This window comes from Apteryx mantelli, chromosome 21, assembly GCF_036417845.1.
Source record: "Apteryx mantelli isolate bAptMan1 chromosome 21, bAptMan1.hap1, whole genome shotgun sequence".
Lineage (NCBI taxonomy): Eukaryota > Metazoa > Chordata > Aves > Apterygiformes > Apterygidae > Apteryx > Apteryx mantelli.
Window position 1 is genome coordinate 6,882,644 of NC_089998.1, and position 15,210 is coordinate 6,897,853.

At 45.7% G+C, this 15,210-nt stretch overlaps 1 protein-coding gene across 3 annotated transcripts; it reads right to left on the reverse strand.

Moving 5' to 3' along the window:
- Window positions 1-77: 77 nt before the first annotated feature.
- Window positions 78-14,833, reverse strand: DOLPP1 (dolichyldiphosphatase 1). Of its 3 annotated transcripts, none has more exons than XM_067309297.1 (8): window positions 14,755-14,833; window positions 6,884-6,984; window positions 5,047-5,131; window positions 4,679-4,778; window positions 3,978-4,076; window positions 2,532-2,660; window positions 1,721-1,810; window positions 78-1,222 (listed from the first exon to the last, which is right to left on the reverse strand). In XM_067309297.1, the coding sequence occupies exons 1-8, from the start codon at window positions 14,828-14,830 to the stop codon at window positions 1,186-1,188; spliced, it is 717 nt and encodes a 238-aa protein (XP_067165398.1). In that variant the 5' UTR covers window positions 14,831-14,833; the 3' UTR covers window positions 78-1,185. The 3 variants fall into 3 exon arrangements, with proteins under 3 accessions (XP_067165398.1, XP_067165400.1, XP_067165399.1); XM_067309298.1 differs by lacking the exon at window positions 78-1,222 and adding an exon at window positions 1,538-1,632; XM_067309299.1 differs by lacking the exon at window positions 1,721-1,810.
- Window positions 14,834-15,210: the final 377 nt, after the last annotated feature.

A 15,210-nucleotide genomic window follows, 5' to 3' on the forward strand; every position in this document is an offset into this window, starting at 1 on the left:
TAATTCAGACAACAGCTGAGCTAGTTGTTAGTTGTTCACCTTGTTATTAGTTTTTAGTTGTCACCTTGTTCGTTTAAAAAAAAAAAAATCTACCCTTAAAGCTTTAACAAAAAACAAACAAACAGAAAATCCAGGGTTTAAGGCAGGGATTAGCAACTGAATTTTGTAAGGCTTTGGGCTGACTCTTTTGGGAGCATCACATTGCTTAAAACCAAGTGGCTTTCCAGTGCCATCAACAGCACACTAAGTACAACAACAGAAGCTGTACAGACCACAGCAACCCTGAGATAATAAAAGTATAAAGGAAGAGATGGGGTAAACGTGAGAGGCATATGGTAGTCTGGCCACCTACAAGAGATTCTGAGAAAGACATTCGTGCTAATTACACAACAGGAGCAGCAGTGGAAAAAAAAAAATTAGTATATTTCAGTTTTTCCTCTGTTTTACACACACACGCACACACACTCCCCTTAATGGTATCCGTGCAGGCTTCCCTGCAGAACCATCACTAGTGTTAAAAGCAAATCTTCAGTACTTTCTTCCTATCCGTACAAAGTGCAGTTGGAATTGATTTTGATCTCCCAAAATGGCTGCAGAAAGGAAAGAAAAACCTTCCTCTCCCTTCCACCTAAGTCACCCCCATCCTAGGTCCCCTCCCTCCCGAGGAATTTTTAAAAATTAAAAGTCCTAATTAAGCATGATCAGCTTGAGATTAGTTTTGTCATCTTCTTCCAAAAAGAAAAACCCAAACAAAAAGCAAAACAAAACACACAATCAATGCCTCACCCACCCCAAAAGTAATAGTTCCATTTAAAAAAATAAATAAATAGTGTGTATATTTCATGCTGAGAAAAAAAAAGTCACAGAAATTATTCGTTTTTGGTTTTCCCCTCCCCCAAACAAGACACCAGGCATTTTCTCCCCCCTCCCCTGACGTAGACATGATGGTACATTCCAACCGGCAATGTGCATCTGTGTTGAAAATGAGTTTTTACTCCTGCACGGTCCCACATGCATCAGGGAGCATCCAGCTAGCTGCTAAAGCAGAGCAAAGGCTTTCAGGTTTTGGGTATGGTCCCTGCCTGTTCCTTTGGTCCATCTGTTAAAAGGCTCCTTGCTGCTCCCAGGTCTCTGCTCTTGTCTTTCTCCGTTAAAACGTGCGCTCTGGTCCACACGCCTCCCAAGTCACTGGAGCTTCGTACCCAACTTGCGCTGTCTGTTTCTGCAACAGCGACACAGAGAGGGCAGGGTGAGAGGGGGGGCCCTGAACCCCATCGCAGGGTATTGTGGCAAACCACTGGGCAACAGGCACAAGGATTAAAGTAAGCCGGACTCTGCCTATCTCCGCAAAAATAAAGCTGCCTCCACCATAGTCTACAGTGAGATCGGTCCCTCCTACTGTTTACAGTCCTACAACAGCCACCCTCTCTGAGTGGGCACAAGTTCACACATGGATGTAAGACCATAAACATTTGCTTACAAAGAACATAGGCTAAGGAGTCAAAATATTGACTTCTTCATTGAAACATTCATTAACTGTAACACACCCCAACAGACTCACCTTCCAGATGCTGCAGTTAACCCACAGTTTGGTCTTCCTTCACTCTACGCTATTCTATCCACAGAAGCTATCTACATATTGGAAAATAAAGCAATTGATAGCTACAGCTGACAAGGCAAATCAGCTACAGATCTTCCCCCCACCCATCAGGTCACTTACCTTGCCTCTGCTCTCGTGACTGTGTATTCAAACCACAGGATGTTAGGAATGAGGCTGGTATCTCGGATTAAAAAGAACTCTGAAATTGGCCTGAAAAAGGATAAGGTGGTGGGGAGGGAGAAATAATTCAACTCCCCTCCACCCACACACACACACAGAAGATGCCTCATTAAATTTAATCAGTAACTATACACACACACAGAGTTATTTTCCTTTCTTATAAAATGTTTCCTGACCCCATTAAATTTAAACAGGATTGCAATTTCACTAGGTCATCAGGCATTGATTAAGAAAGGCCTTATCTACTTGAAAGCTACTTCTTAATATTGTGTCTTCCTCCAACACTTTACCACACCTCACAGCTTTAGAAACGTACCAGCTTCCTAGACCTCCCCTCTCCACTCCCCATATGAGGCAAGGATATGAGATCCCTTGTATATACACACACAAAAAGAAACATAGATGAACAAGTTACATATTCACACAATAGTCAGTAGGCAAAGCTGGAACAGAATCCAGGAATCCTTGCTCCCATTTCTCACATCTATAACTTAGGCAGTTTGTAGCAACCCACTTACAATCAAGACTTGCACCACTACAACTAAATTTTAGAGGCTTAAGTATCTTAGCATTTGTTTTCCTTCAGATGTAAGGTACAACTAGTCCAGCTGATCACAAAATCTCTTCTTGCCCAGGAGTTCTGCTACACCAGTGTTATCACCCCATTCCAAGGGACTCACTTAATGGACAAAACGGACCTAAGCAATGCAGACTTGCAGGAATAAAACGTTAACAGAATGAAGAGACTTACCATGCAGCTATCCTTGGGAAGAGAGGAGTTAGTATCTCTTGTGTGAAGGCAAACCAGGCTATGGCCATGATGCTTCCTGCCACACCTCCATATAAGACTTGGCTCCAGGTGTGGTAAAGCAAATAAACCCTGCAGTGGAAGAGAAAGTCACCAGACAGGCTTTCAAGCAAGAGGAGACAGGACTTGAGGGCTGATGTTTCACTGGACCCTTTAAAGTTCAGAACAAGCTATTCCCCAGATGTCAAAAGCTGATGTTTCACTTACTTGTTTGTGAAAATGCTGGTTATGGCAAGAGCGGGAAAAACTGTGCCTTCCCTGCTACAGCATTTTCAGCTTAAAGCACTTCTAGTTTGTGCTCAACTCAATAACCCTCTACACTCTTCCTAACAGATCACTGGATTAGTAGAAGACATACTGCTGTTGGTTCCCACGAGATTTCTCCAGAGCCAACACCAGGACAAGCCCCCTCCAAACCATCAGAGCTGTGGCTTAAAGGCTTTCAAGAACAGAGCATTTTTTCCCCATGTTTTGCTACTCAAATGTGACAGCATGAAGTCTGCACTACTACAGAGCACTTGCTGCAGTTGCAGCCAGTCAGAAAGTGGTATATATGTCTGTTAAGTTACCCCTGCCCACAAGCTGCATGAGTCACATTCAAAATTCTTTTCATCCATACATCATAAAGCCATTAAGATCATCTAATCTGACCTTCTGCCTAGCACAGGCCACTGGATTTCCTCAAATTAATTTTTATTTGAACTAGACCATATTTCTTTTATAAAAATGTTCTGTCAGAATTTTAAAAATAACCAGTAATAAGGAATCAGCTCTAGTATACAGTCAACAGTGCCAATAGGTAATTGCTTTTCTGTGGAAAACATGGCCTTATTTCTAGCCTGAATCTATCTGGTTTCCAACCACTGGATCTCATTATATTTTTTTTAATCCACTAAAGAGAATAAACTTCATTATCAAAATTTCATTTTCTTGATTCATCTTCATATAACTAAATCTTGCAAGTCAAGCAGCTATAAATGTTTTTATTAACTAATGCTCAAACAAAACACACAATCAGTTTGGTCAACTGTAAGCAATCCACGTGCTGCAGATGCTGGTGTGCCAAGGCATAGTGCAACGTTTTAGTGATTAGTGCTGGAAAGAGCTAGGCAGCGAGTCTGGAGCATGGCAATGGAGCCAACAGGGATTTGATGTAGACTCAGCTGATCTTGGGTTTTATAAATGCTTCTATGTAGCACCACACACGTAGCATCTTTATATGCCTATATAGAGGGGCTCATGGCAACACTGCCACTTCCCCAAAGCTCTCGTTTGCACAATGTGATCACCAAGAATTAGATCAGAAGTGCAGGATAAGGAGTGCCAGGTCTGCTGCTGTTAAAGGTCACAAGACTGTACAAGAGTGCAAGACAAACAGTTGCTCCATACCTACTATATGAGACTAGCAAAGCCACTGTTACGAGGCAGATGGACAGCACATGTCGCCATAGTAAATCCAGAAACCTCGCGTTGTTTGTTTGGTGCATTCTGAAAGAGATGGAAAGCCATTAACACAATGCCAGAGAGCTGAGCAGTCCATACATCTATGCTCACTATGCCCAAAACCCTAGAAAAGCTCTACTCCAATACAGTCATGGGCAGCTTGATACCATCTCGGCATCAGTTTGCCCCACTGGCAGCAGTTAAAGAGAAGCCAGAGAGCCCTACTTCTCTCTCCAACTGTTAACAGGGATGGCTGTGATGGAAGGCAGAATGCTCAGTTACTGCAGCTGGTGTCAAAGGCAGCTCTTCTTTCCTCCTCCCTATTCCCCTTCTCCCCTCACACTGGAGGGTCGATACATCAAGGCTCAAAGAGCAAATCCGCAACCTGTTTTCAGACACACTCGTGGCAGGGCTTGCATCAGGAGGCCCATCCCTACCTTTCACTTTCTAGCAACTGCAACTACAGTCCTACATTCAGATTGAGATGGGCATGTTTCATCCACTCCAGCCACAGAGCAAATCATACAGGTCCTCCAATTTAATCCTGTTCTACAACTGAACAGGAAGAGGAGGGGCGCACAGCAAGGAAGCCATCTATTGAGGTGTTTCAACATGTTAACAGCCAAAACCTGACAGTGAGTTTTTACCTTAAATAAAGGAACAGAAATGAATAGACAGAGAAAAACCACATGAACTGGGAGTGGCTGGACGGCATCCCATATTTTGTGGTCACTGTTGAATGGGCTTCTGGGAAGAGAAGAAGAAAGAGTTTGGTCAAGGTCTATTCTGTACACAGCAGCTGGAATGCTCCAAAGGTGAAGCTGGACCACTCTGCAGGAGCATGTGTGCTTGAGTTCACAGGACATGTCTCTGTTCAGATGGCTCTGCCAGCCCTCTACACCCAAATATCCAAAGTCAACACGAGGCAGAGGGGAAAATACCCTCTAAACCCCCATACTACTAATGCTCCATTCAAAAAAAAAAAAAAAAAAGACACAAATGGGCTATACTATACCTTCACAGGGCCGTGGCTCCCGGATAACATTTTTTATTAACCAGTTCACGCCTTCGTTGAAAGCCAGCCCTCCCAAGAAAGAGATCTGTGAAGGCAAAACAGCTGTGTCATCCTATTTAGGAGATCCAGCTACTTATCAGGCTTCTCTTTGTTGATAAAACCCCAAGTCATATGTTTCCAATTTTCTTTTTCGACCATTAAAAATCAACAGCCTCAGAATTCTCTACTTGAGAAAGAAAAGCATTTTTCAGCCTACTTTGCGTATCTGACAACACATTGTGTACACACAGCTCTTCAGTAAATGACTCACAGGAGGAAAAAAAAGAAAAGAAAAATGACATCATATAGCAGTTACAGCCATTGCTTTAGTGCACTTCCATCAGCAAGCGCAGAAAATTGTATTTTCAAACAGGACAAGTTTCAAGGGATTATTACTATTATTATTATTTTTTTTTTAACTGATGACCAACAGGGGGAGCGCACACATCATTATTTGGGTAAAAGGCTAAAAGGGTGGCTTTTTAGGTGTTCTGGCTTTTCCTCCTCTAAGAATATCTCCATCTTGAAACTGCCGTCTGCAGTTTACAATGAAAAGTTGTATTCTGGATTGTGGCAGGCTAGTACCACTTGTTTTTACTATTTAATTCCATAGTCCATATTCCGCCCCTAAATTATCCCTGCTGCTGTGACCAAATTCCTGTCCGGTGATTGTACTCTGCCTCCCTACAGCTCAGCCTTATCTCAGGTGACAAAGCGACTTTTCACTCTATGCCCTGAGCTATGGGCCAGTCTGCTGCAAGCCAGCTAGCAACTGCCTTGCTCCAGCTCAGCGGTGACTCCTCACACACAGAGCTGGGAGCTAACCTCAATACTGCTCTTGTTTACCAACATCAAACCAGCCCCTGTATTCAAGTGCCTATGAACCTGTGACAATAGTTACTCTAGCTTATTCTCTGTTTTGGGTCAACAAGAAACCTTTGGACTACCATAGCTTTTAACAGCTGCCTCTCCTAGCTATCATCAGCTTCGTAACCCAGAAGTCCCATTCTCAGCCCCTGAGCTACTGGTGCCGTGACACCATTGCCTTAGATCAGAAATCTGCCACCAGAATTCTTTCACTGACCCCATTTTATCTGTCTGAGGGCAAATGTTACAAGTGGCTTAATACCTCCTAAAGGGAATTGAGTCAGGAGATTGATTCTCAACTACCCATCAGGACAGAGAGAAAGCATTATGTAGGACAAAAAAAAAAAAAAAAAAAAGTCCCCTTCTGCTCATTTGGAAAGAAGCAAGAGTCTCTTCTGTCCCTAGCACTGAGTGCTTAGCAAGGAAGTGGTCCTTAGACAACTCCACTGCCTTGGAAATCTATGGATTTTATTTTACATCCCATTTTCTGCCTCAGTATGGCCAGAGAAAGCACATCCTACTGAGTTACAGACACTAATTCCTGCAGCACCTGTATGTTCTGCTCATCTTGCAAGAACCTACTAGTGCTATGATCCTACTGGATCTTGGGAGAGGGAAGAAATATTATTAATTTGTACTCTGCAACATCGTTTTTTGGTTTTGTTTTTTTAAAGTTTTTCAGCCTTCTCTCACTGATACTTGTGGACAGACAATGCCTAAAACATACCAGAGTCAGAAAGTCAGCAAAGGCTAGACAGTCTTGTCACCTGCTACAGGTGACAGCATCTCCTGCTGTTCTTTGACAGGAAGATCACTTTACCTAAACTTGCTCTTTAAAGACCCAATAAATAAAGTGAATACAGGAGCAGCAGGTCATAAAGAAAAAGATTATTGCCATAAGAAGATGCTGGGAGGGGAGAGGAGGACTCACCGTGTGAAGCTCCCTCTTGAATATGATGAGTGTTACAAATCCAACAATAATGAATATTGGACCAAGACTCAAATAAGCTAAAAGCTGACCAGAGAAATCACCTAGGGAAACAAAACAAACAAAAAAGAAACAAATCAGCTCGAACTTCACACATACTTGCCTGCCACCAGGACTTGGTGCCCCAAATCACTGGGAGCAGAGGGGTAAGCTCAACACTGCAGTAGGAGAGCAGCAAGTCTCCATTTTGCAGACTGGTTATTCCCGCTCCAGCCTGTGAGGAGCGGGGTAGGGAAGGCAGCAGTGCTCACACTTAGGTTTGAGAGAAGGGACGAGAGGAGCTTGGCATCATTCAGCAGATATTACTGGCAGCCAATTTACAACAACAGCCACCGCTGGTGTGGGCCCATAGTCACTTTAATTCGACATAAGGACGGGCTGCTGTGAAAGAGACAGCGTCTTTCTCTCCTCCTCACTCACATTGCCTCCCTGGGCCAGAAATTACCAGCAAACCCTCCCCAAACAAATCTTTCCCCTTCCCTTCCTAAAATGGGTTAGTTTTCAGCTCCCTAATCTGTCTCACCATGTGTCTGCACGAACACTAGCATTAGCAAAATGGAGAGGAATTAAATAGCTAAACATAGGGAGAGAGGAAGAGGAAAGAGAAGGGAGCCTGCTTTTCACCAGCAGTCACCAGAAGTGCCTGGGGGCCTCCACCCTGAGGAGCTAATCACCACCCAGAGAGCCTGGGAGCAGCAATGGGGCCTCACAAGAGGACCTAAGGTACCTCAAAACCATCCACTTTATTCTGAACGATCAGACGCAGGCAAACAGCAACAGTAAAGAACAGCTATACATTTCTAAGACTTTGTCTGTTTGTTCCCTGAAAAAGGGCGCATACAGAAGTATTTGGTGAGAAGACGTTAGCATGAACGCAGATAAACAGAAAGCTACTGGACTCATTTCGCTTTGAGATTGCGGCTCACCATCAGGAGAAAGAGCCGTCTACCAGCGAACCCTTAAGGGCAGCAGCCTCTCTAACAAATGCGGTATGAACCTAGGGAGCGGCTTAAGAGACAGGGGTCTTTCTACACTATATCTCAGAGACTAGATCTTCTCCATCCCATCACTGAATACAGAAGGATCAGTCCCCCCCCCACAAATTTACGATCTTTCCTCCCCCCTCTCAAAAGGGAACAGGATGCCTCCGCAAGGCCAAGCATTGGACTCATTCCTAGATCAATTCCACTGCAAGATACCGTGTCTCCACAACCCACGCACCACATTTTAAAACAGCACTTGGCGTAATGGACTTCAACCTCAGCCTCTCACTACCGCAACTGAAAAGTTACCGCACTGCTACAAAGCTCGCGCTGCTCCTGATGTTGCCACCGGGCTGTAGCTACCTCAGGTACCCCGCACAGACTCCTCTTTAATCCCAGACGCTGCATTAGATTTGGGAACCAGCTACATCATCAACAAAGAGAGTTTAGAAGAGTTTTAGTTTGAAATGCCAAGGAAATTGGGGCGAGCTGGAGGAAAAAACCCTAAGAGCACTGGGTTTTCATAGGAGTGAGGGCTTTTTTTTTTTTTTTTTTTTAAACCCGAGAAGCACACTGAATCCAAAACTCTTTTCCTGGAACATATGCAGCATTTACCCAGCTGTCAAGTGGGTGCCAAATGCTACCAAATCAGAATAGCACTACATTATGGAAATGCAAAACGGATGTAAGTGACAGTCTCAGTTAGCTGGCAGTAGAGAATCAGGCCTCTTATGGTTTTACACAAGTCACGGACACCCTACAAAATGAATCCTGTCTTAAATGATGAGGAAATTCATGAGCTAAGAGCCAACAGGCAGCCAAGATTAATCTGAAAGGCTTGAAAATGCTTCCAGTAGTCTCAATTCCAGTGTTATCAACTAGAGATAATTCCTCATTCAGGAATTGCCATATTTCAGATCATTCACTCTGTTAACCCACAGTATATAAAGAATCGCTCTTTAAGACTAAAACCCATAGTTTTGTCAAGTAGAACCCAAACCAGATTATTTACCTTCTCAGGAGGATTCTGTTTCTTACACAGATGGTGGAAGAATACATAAGGAAGTAGGCTTAAATTTAAGTAGTATCAGTCGTGTCAAACTCAATATCTTCCACTACATTATCATATGATATCCCCAATAAATCAAGCCATCCAGTCCTCAAGTGCACACAACCTGCACTCGAGCCGGAGGACGAGAAGCAGAAGCCCTACCACCACTCCCAGCTCCTGCCTCCAGGCAGAGTACCAGGCCTTTCCTCGGGCAGTCTCACTCTTCACACAGTGCTCCCCAAACGTTTCAGCTCTGTCCGTTTATACTAGAGCAGAGAGAGTATTAATAGTATTTTGCATTATTGTAGCTAACAGCAGTCAAAGAGAATCACATTTCTAGAGCTGCTCCTTCTAGGTGAGTGGGCAAATAAGCCAGTGTGCGTTACCTAAAGGCAACAGTTTTGTTATTTCCTGGGAGCTACACCAGAAACTCACTAATACTGTCATAAATGTGTTTGCTAGATTAGCAGATTAAGCCCAGGCTGTACTAGCTAAAACAGCACTGAAACGACTGGAAATCCCCAGTGAAGAATGCAAAGTGAGCTCAGAGAACAGCCAGCTCCCATTGCCGCGCAGCACTCCCGGAGTCTCAGAGCACGGTTACTTGTGCCGCTTCTATCTACTCTCACGCTCCAGTGCGTTCAGAGACCTATTCCCAGGGAAAGAGCAATTGCAGGAACACTGACAGTGTGATGTCCAGTCAGATCTAGCAAGCAGGTTCCTCCCTGTCCCCCCCCCCCTTTTTTTTTTTTTAATTCATTTTGCTAAACTTAAGAATTTTAAAGAAGTTCCTACAGCTGATAAGAACAAAGCCTACCAAAATCATCAAAACCTCTGGAAAGATGCAAGAAGAAAACCTATTTAATATAAAGCTTGCTTCCCCCCCCCGCCCCCGCTCTTTTGTCCAGCCTTCCCCAGATACTATTTGAGGCTCAAGATGGAAATATACTTTTTTAAATATACACATACCTAAACCCAACTACCTCATTTTTAGGCACCCAAGAATGAACAGTATTTCCTCTGAAGCACACCATTTCTTCACACTTCATTCAGTATCTGCTTCTGATCTAATTCAACATTTTACCCAGGATCCTTTCTGCACCCAGTGGAAATAGCCAGGGTTTACCACATTAGCTTAACCTGCATGTAAAACAAAAACGTGAATCAACAGCACTCTAACCACATCCTACCACAAGATCTAGCTTTACCACTGCCACCACTGGTTCCTATTGAAGCACCTATCTGTGGCAGCTCTGCTGGTTGTATGTTCTGGATGAGATGTGCATGTGCAAGATGCACAGACAACATGCAGTGTTTTCACGTAGACCAGTAAGTATTCATGATGGATCATCATTTCTTCTACTTGTGCCACAGCTTGCGATACCAGGATAGGGACAGTAAAATACCTTCAGGGAGGCTTTAAGTTATGGCATAAAAGGCATACATCAGACAGGAAAATTCCGCAGTAAGATCAGACTCAAAACCTTTGGGGGGGGGGGGGCGGACACAACGATTGAACATATCTGCTTCCTTCAGGTATTACTTAGCTATGAGATGAGCCCTGACTGGTCAGCTGCTGCCCCAAACAGAAATCACAACGAAGATTATTAGAACAAGCATCACGTAGGAGCTACACATGCTTGTACTGAACAGCTAAGCAAAAGTACACACAAAGCGTGAGTGTGTGCGCCTCTGTTCGGATTCATCTTTTCACCGATTAGTTGACTCGGCACACTTGGATCTTCAGCTCTGCCTGTCCTCAGTAAATCATCCTTCCTATATAAGAAAATAGCAAGATTCTGTCCTTCAGCAATGAAAGGATTTATCATGCCAGGTTTCTCTTCTCTTTTCTCCCCTTAAAGAGTTACGTCCCATAAAAGAAGAGGTCCAGAAGGTCCCAGAGCTTTAAGAATCCCAGCTGCACTGAAGAGAGGAAGATTTTTTTGTTGTTTTTGTTTTGTTGTTTTTAAATTTAAAAATCCAAACAAATTGGGAACTCGATGTTTCTCCAGTGAAACTCGCCCTATGGACAGGAAGTCATTGAAGATGAGTTTTAAGGCTGCAAAGTCATTCCATGCAAAGTAATGCACACGGGAAAAAACAACCCTAATTATACATGCACACTGATGGGATTTAGTTTAGTTGTTATCAAACAGAAGATCCTGGACTTGGTGTGAGCTGATATCATCAGAGAACAATCCAATGCACTGTGGCAGTCAAAAAGGCAACAAGAACATTTTTAAGAGAGAAAAAAAAAGTTGCTGCTGCAACACTGTAAGAATTTACTATGTGACTCTGGTCACACAATCTTAAAAAAAAAAAAAAAAAAAAAAGGAAACACAAAAAAAGGTAGATAGAAAGGGGACAAAGACAACTGGTATAGAACAGTATCCATTCAAAAAGTATTGAACTCAGATTTTTCAGCTGAGAGGAGGACAGAGAGGATATAACAGTCCCCTAAGCATCATGAGTGAGATAGAGAAAAAAAAAAGGACACTAAAGCATTTGTTATCTCTCGCTGCACATAAAATAGAAGGCGTTCAATGAAATTAGTGACCAGTGGACTTAAAAGCAGAAGAAACAACTTTTAATTAAGTTGCAAAGTTCAGTGCCAAAGATACTGAGGAGATCCAAAGTGGAAATGGGTTCAAAGAGCAATTAGACATATTCACAGAACACACAGCTTTTACAGATCAATCAAAGGACATAACTGTTCTGATGCAATCGCCAGCTGATTACTGGAAAGATATACAGGGAAGGATTACTGCTGCATACCTGCTCCTCATACCTTTTCCATTAAGCATCTGTTACTGACTCCTATCAGGGACTTAACACTATGCCAAATCACCTTCTGGTCTCACCAAGTACAGTAGCCGATATGAACAGCTCCAGGACCAACCGTTTCCAAACATGGCATCAGGACAACATCTTTGAAGTCTGTCCTCTTAAGCAACATGCTTTAACACACTGTCAAATAACGTCCTCACTGTTGTTTTCTTCTCTCTAGGTTTGATATCACTAAGTTTTCAGCTAGTCCTCGAAGACACCATTGCTTAGGCCAGCTTGCAGTTGACTCTACCATAGTGTTTATCTGCTGCTTCTCATTTGATCTTGCTCAAAGTTGACACTGCAGAAAGCCCCAAAGGGCTGAGCAGCCGCACAAGCGGTAAGGATGGCTGTTCAGTGTTTCATACTATGTCTGAATTATATCACTATTGATAAGGAAATGTTAGATAAAGACGGGGAGGATGAGCACCCTTCTGGGGGCACCTCTCCCCTTCACAATTACAGGCAGAAGCCTAAGGGCTGGCTTCATCCAGGAGACATGGAAATCAGCAGCGACTACTTTTCAACACAGGGAGAGGGAGCATCACTCTCGGCAAATGAAAGCTGGAATGACAGCAGTTCTGCACTGGAAGTCTTTAAAGAGAAGAGATTTTAAGAGCCAGTTGCCACAGCGGCTCAGCATGCTGCACACCCGGCCAGCAGCCTCGCTGGGATCAGCCAGGAGAACGGGGCGGGGGGGGAAGTCTGCCACACAACGGCATATGACATGCCAAAACAGTTTAATAATTTATGCTGGTAGAAGCAGTATCTGTTTCTCATTCTGACCCCTCTCTATCAGCACAAGGTTACATTAACTCCATTGCACCGAGCATATTGCCAGCATTATTATTTTATAAACACATATTATCTAGACGCTTTATGGACCTAGATTTAAGCCCTACACAGACAGAACCCAGTTTTTTAAATAAGGTTAGAGCACTTTTTTCAAGTCCAGATAAAAGTATCACCCAACATCTTACCGCAACTCATTTTCCTAGACCAAGCGAAGTAAAGACACTTCTGCATCTCCAGCTTTTTTAATGCTATAATCCTTTGTCTCCGCTTTATGGGCTTCCATAATTACATGTTTTATCCAAGACCAATATAATACTAATTCCCTAAAAACATAAGCCTAATCTTGTTGGCAATTCCCCCCCCAGACACACATACACACACACTCAATTATCTTCTCCATTTTGCTTTTATAAAAGCAAGCAATACAGACAGAAAATAATGGAGTTACATTACAGCCCTTAAGAGCTGACAGATAACCCTCGTGGAGCAAAAACCTGCCCATTCAAACACCTTCTCTTCCAAAACCAATCCAACAAATAGTATACAGGACACTCTGGGTACACTGCCAGAGCTGGCTAAGGAGATGAGATGCACAGATGAACGTATCAGTGCTACTGGAAAGATTATTTCCCCCCCCCTTCCTCCCCCCCGCCCAGTTCTCAAGCCTTCACATTAATATATTTAAGAAGGGAGAATGGCAGAAGAAGAATGTACAAAGGGAAGGAAAAATGCAAGAAAGAAAAGGAAGTGTAGATCTTTCATATAAAGTGTCACAGAAACCATAATAAAGCAGCCATATTTAGGAGAGAAAACTGTACTTTCAGTGCCAGATTTTTTTTAGTGTCGTCATGCTGCAAGGCTTGTAGTTAAATGGGTACTTTCAGCCCAGAAGATCCCTAAGCACTCTAGAAGCTTTAGGTATTGCACTACTGAGAGAAGCTTTCATCAGGAAATAAAATCCAGCTATTGAAACAAGACATGCAGCAACACTTTATGACAAGTTAGGGACTTGATAGAAGAACTAGCAATACAGGGAATTGTCTCAACACTGAACCTGGTTTTGACCAGACTGTCAGGACTAACACTCTGACACTTCACATGCTGCTTTTTCTGGTATTCTTTGATTATAACAAGCAGCCAAATACCAGGTTTTTTTCCATCTTACCAGAACAGTACAGCACAGGCATCACACCTGAAGAGGAGCTTGCAGAGATTACTGTTACGAACAAGAAACTACTCAGACAGCCCCCATCTGAACAGTGACCCAGCTTGCCCTTGCACGCTGGGACGTCCAGCGTTCATCCTCCCACAGCCTGGGCTGGGCCACGGGCCGGCAGCGCCGAGAGGACAGGGCACTGGCCCTTCGCACAGCCAGGACAGCCCGACCCACACGCGACCACCACCCTCCCCGCTGCTGCCCGGCCCCAAACACGCTCGGCCACGAGCCGCCCTGCGAGAAGCCCGGGGCTGCCTGTCCTCTGGGCGCCTCCCGCCCCGCAGCGCTGCCCAACCAAAGCACGACATCGCCAAGGCTGCTGCCCGCGCCGACTCCCGCGGGTCGAACAACCACCAAAGCGGCCTGGGAGCCAGCCGCCCGGCACAGCTCCCCGGGACACCACAGGCGCCGGGACCCGTCAGCCCGGGACGCAACGACCCGGAGCCGCGATGCCAAGGGGCCGGCAAGGCCACACAGGCCAGGGCTGCAGAGAGCAGCACGCCACTGAGGTGGGGCGGGCGCTTCGAGGCCTGGCAGCAGCTGCACGTGGTGGGACAACGCCAGTGGGAGGCGAGGCAGCGCTGTGGTGAGGGGAGGGCGGCAGGGGAAGGCCTGGCCGGGCCGGGCCGGGCGTCCGAGCCGGGCCCCCCCTCACGACCCCTTCACCACCGGGGGGCTCAGCAGCCCCTGGAGCCCAACGCCTCGCCACGGCGCATGCGCAGCGCCGAGTCCCCACCGTGGCTCACTATTCGGCAGCGAGTCCCACCGCCCCAGTGCGCACGCGCGCCCCACCGCCTCAGGGCGGCCGCTCAATGGCTCACTATCTCGCAGCTGCCAGCCCGGCCCTCAGGGGTGCCGTGGAGCGGCGGGCGGGGCCCGCCGCCGGGAGCGGCGGCGCCGCCGCCACCGGGAAGGTCGGGCGGGCCGTGAAGCGGAGCGTTACCTGCGGGATATTCGACGTGAGTGAGGGAGACCGGCCGCCATGGAGCGGGGAGCGAGCACTCTCCGACTGCGGCCATCTTACCCGGATACCGGGCAGGGCCACCACAGCCAATCGGAGCGCACTTAAGGGGCGGCGCGACCAATGGGCGGGGGTGCTGAGAGCGGTGGCCCAATAACACGGCGCGGCAGGTGAGGCGCCGGCCAACCCACAGCCACCCAATTAAAAATCTAACCCGGGGAGCAGCAGAGCCAATAGGCTACCAGCATCGCTGCCCAATACAGGGGGGACGCAGGTAGCGGCAAAACCAATCGGGAGAAAGGCGGGCGTCAGTTCCCGCCCTCATTGGCGAAGAGGGCGATGCAGATTAGCCAATCACCAGCTTGCATTCCCGCGTGCTCTTAGCCAATCAGCAGCACGGCTGGGGCGGTTGGCACGGGGGGCTGAGGAAGGGGCTTG

Excerpts from the sequence above, each read along its gene's own strand:
- DOLPP1 (XM_067309297.1), bottom strand. The coding sequence starts at position 14,830 with ATGGCCGCAGTCGGAGAGTGCTCGCTCCCCGCTCCATGGCGGCCGGTC. Across the intron at positions 6,985-14,754 it reads TCACGTCGAATATCCCGCAG|GTGATTTCTCTGGTCAGCTT; the intron begins GTAACGCTCCGC and ends TTGTTTCCCTAG. Across the intron at positions 4,779-5,046 it reads GGAGCCACGGCCCTGTGAAG|AAGCCCATTCAACAGTGACC; the intron begins GTATAGTATAGC and ends TTCTCTTCCCAG.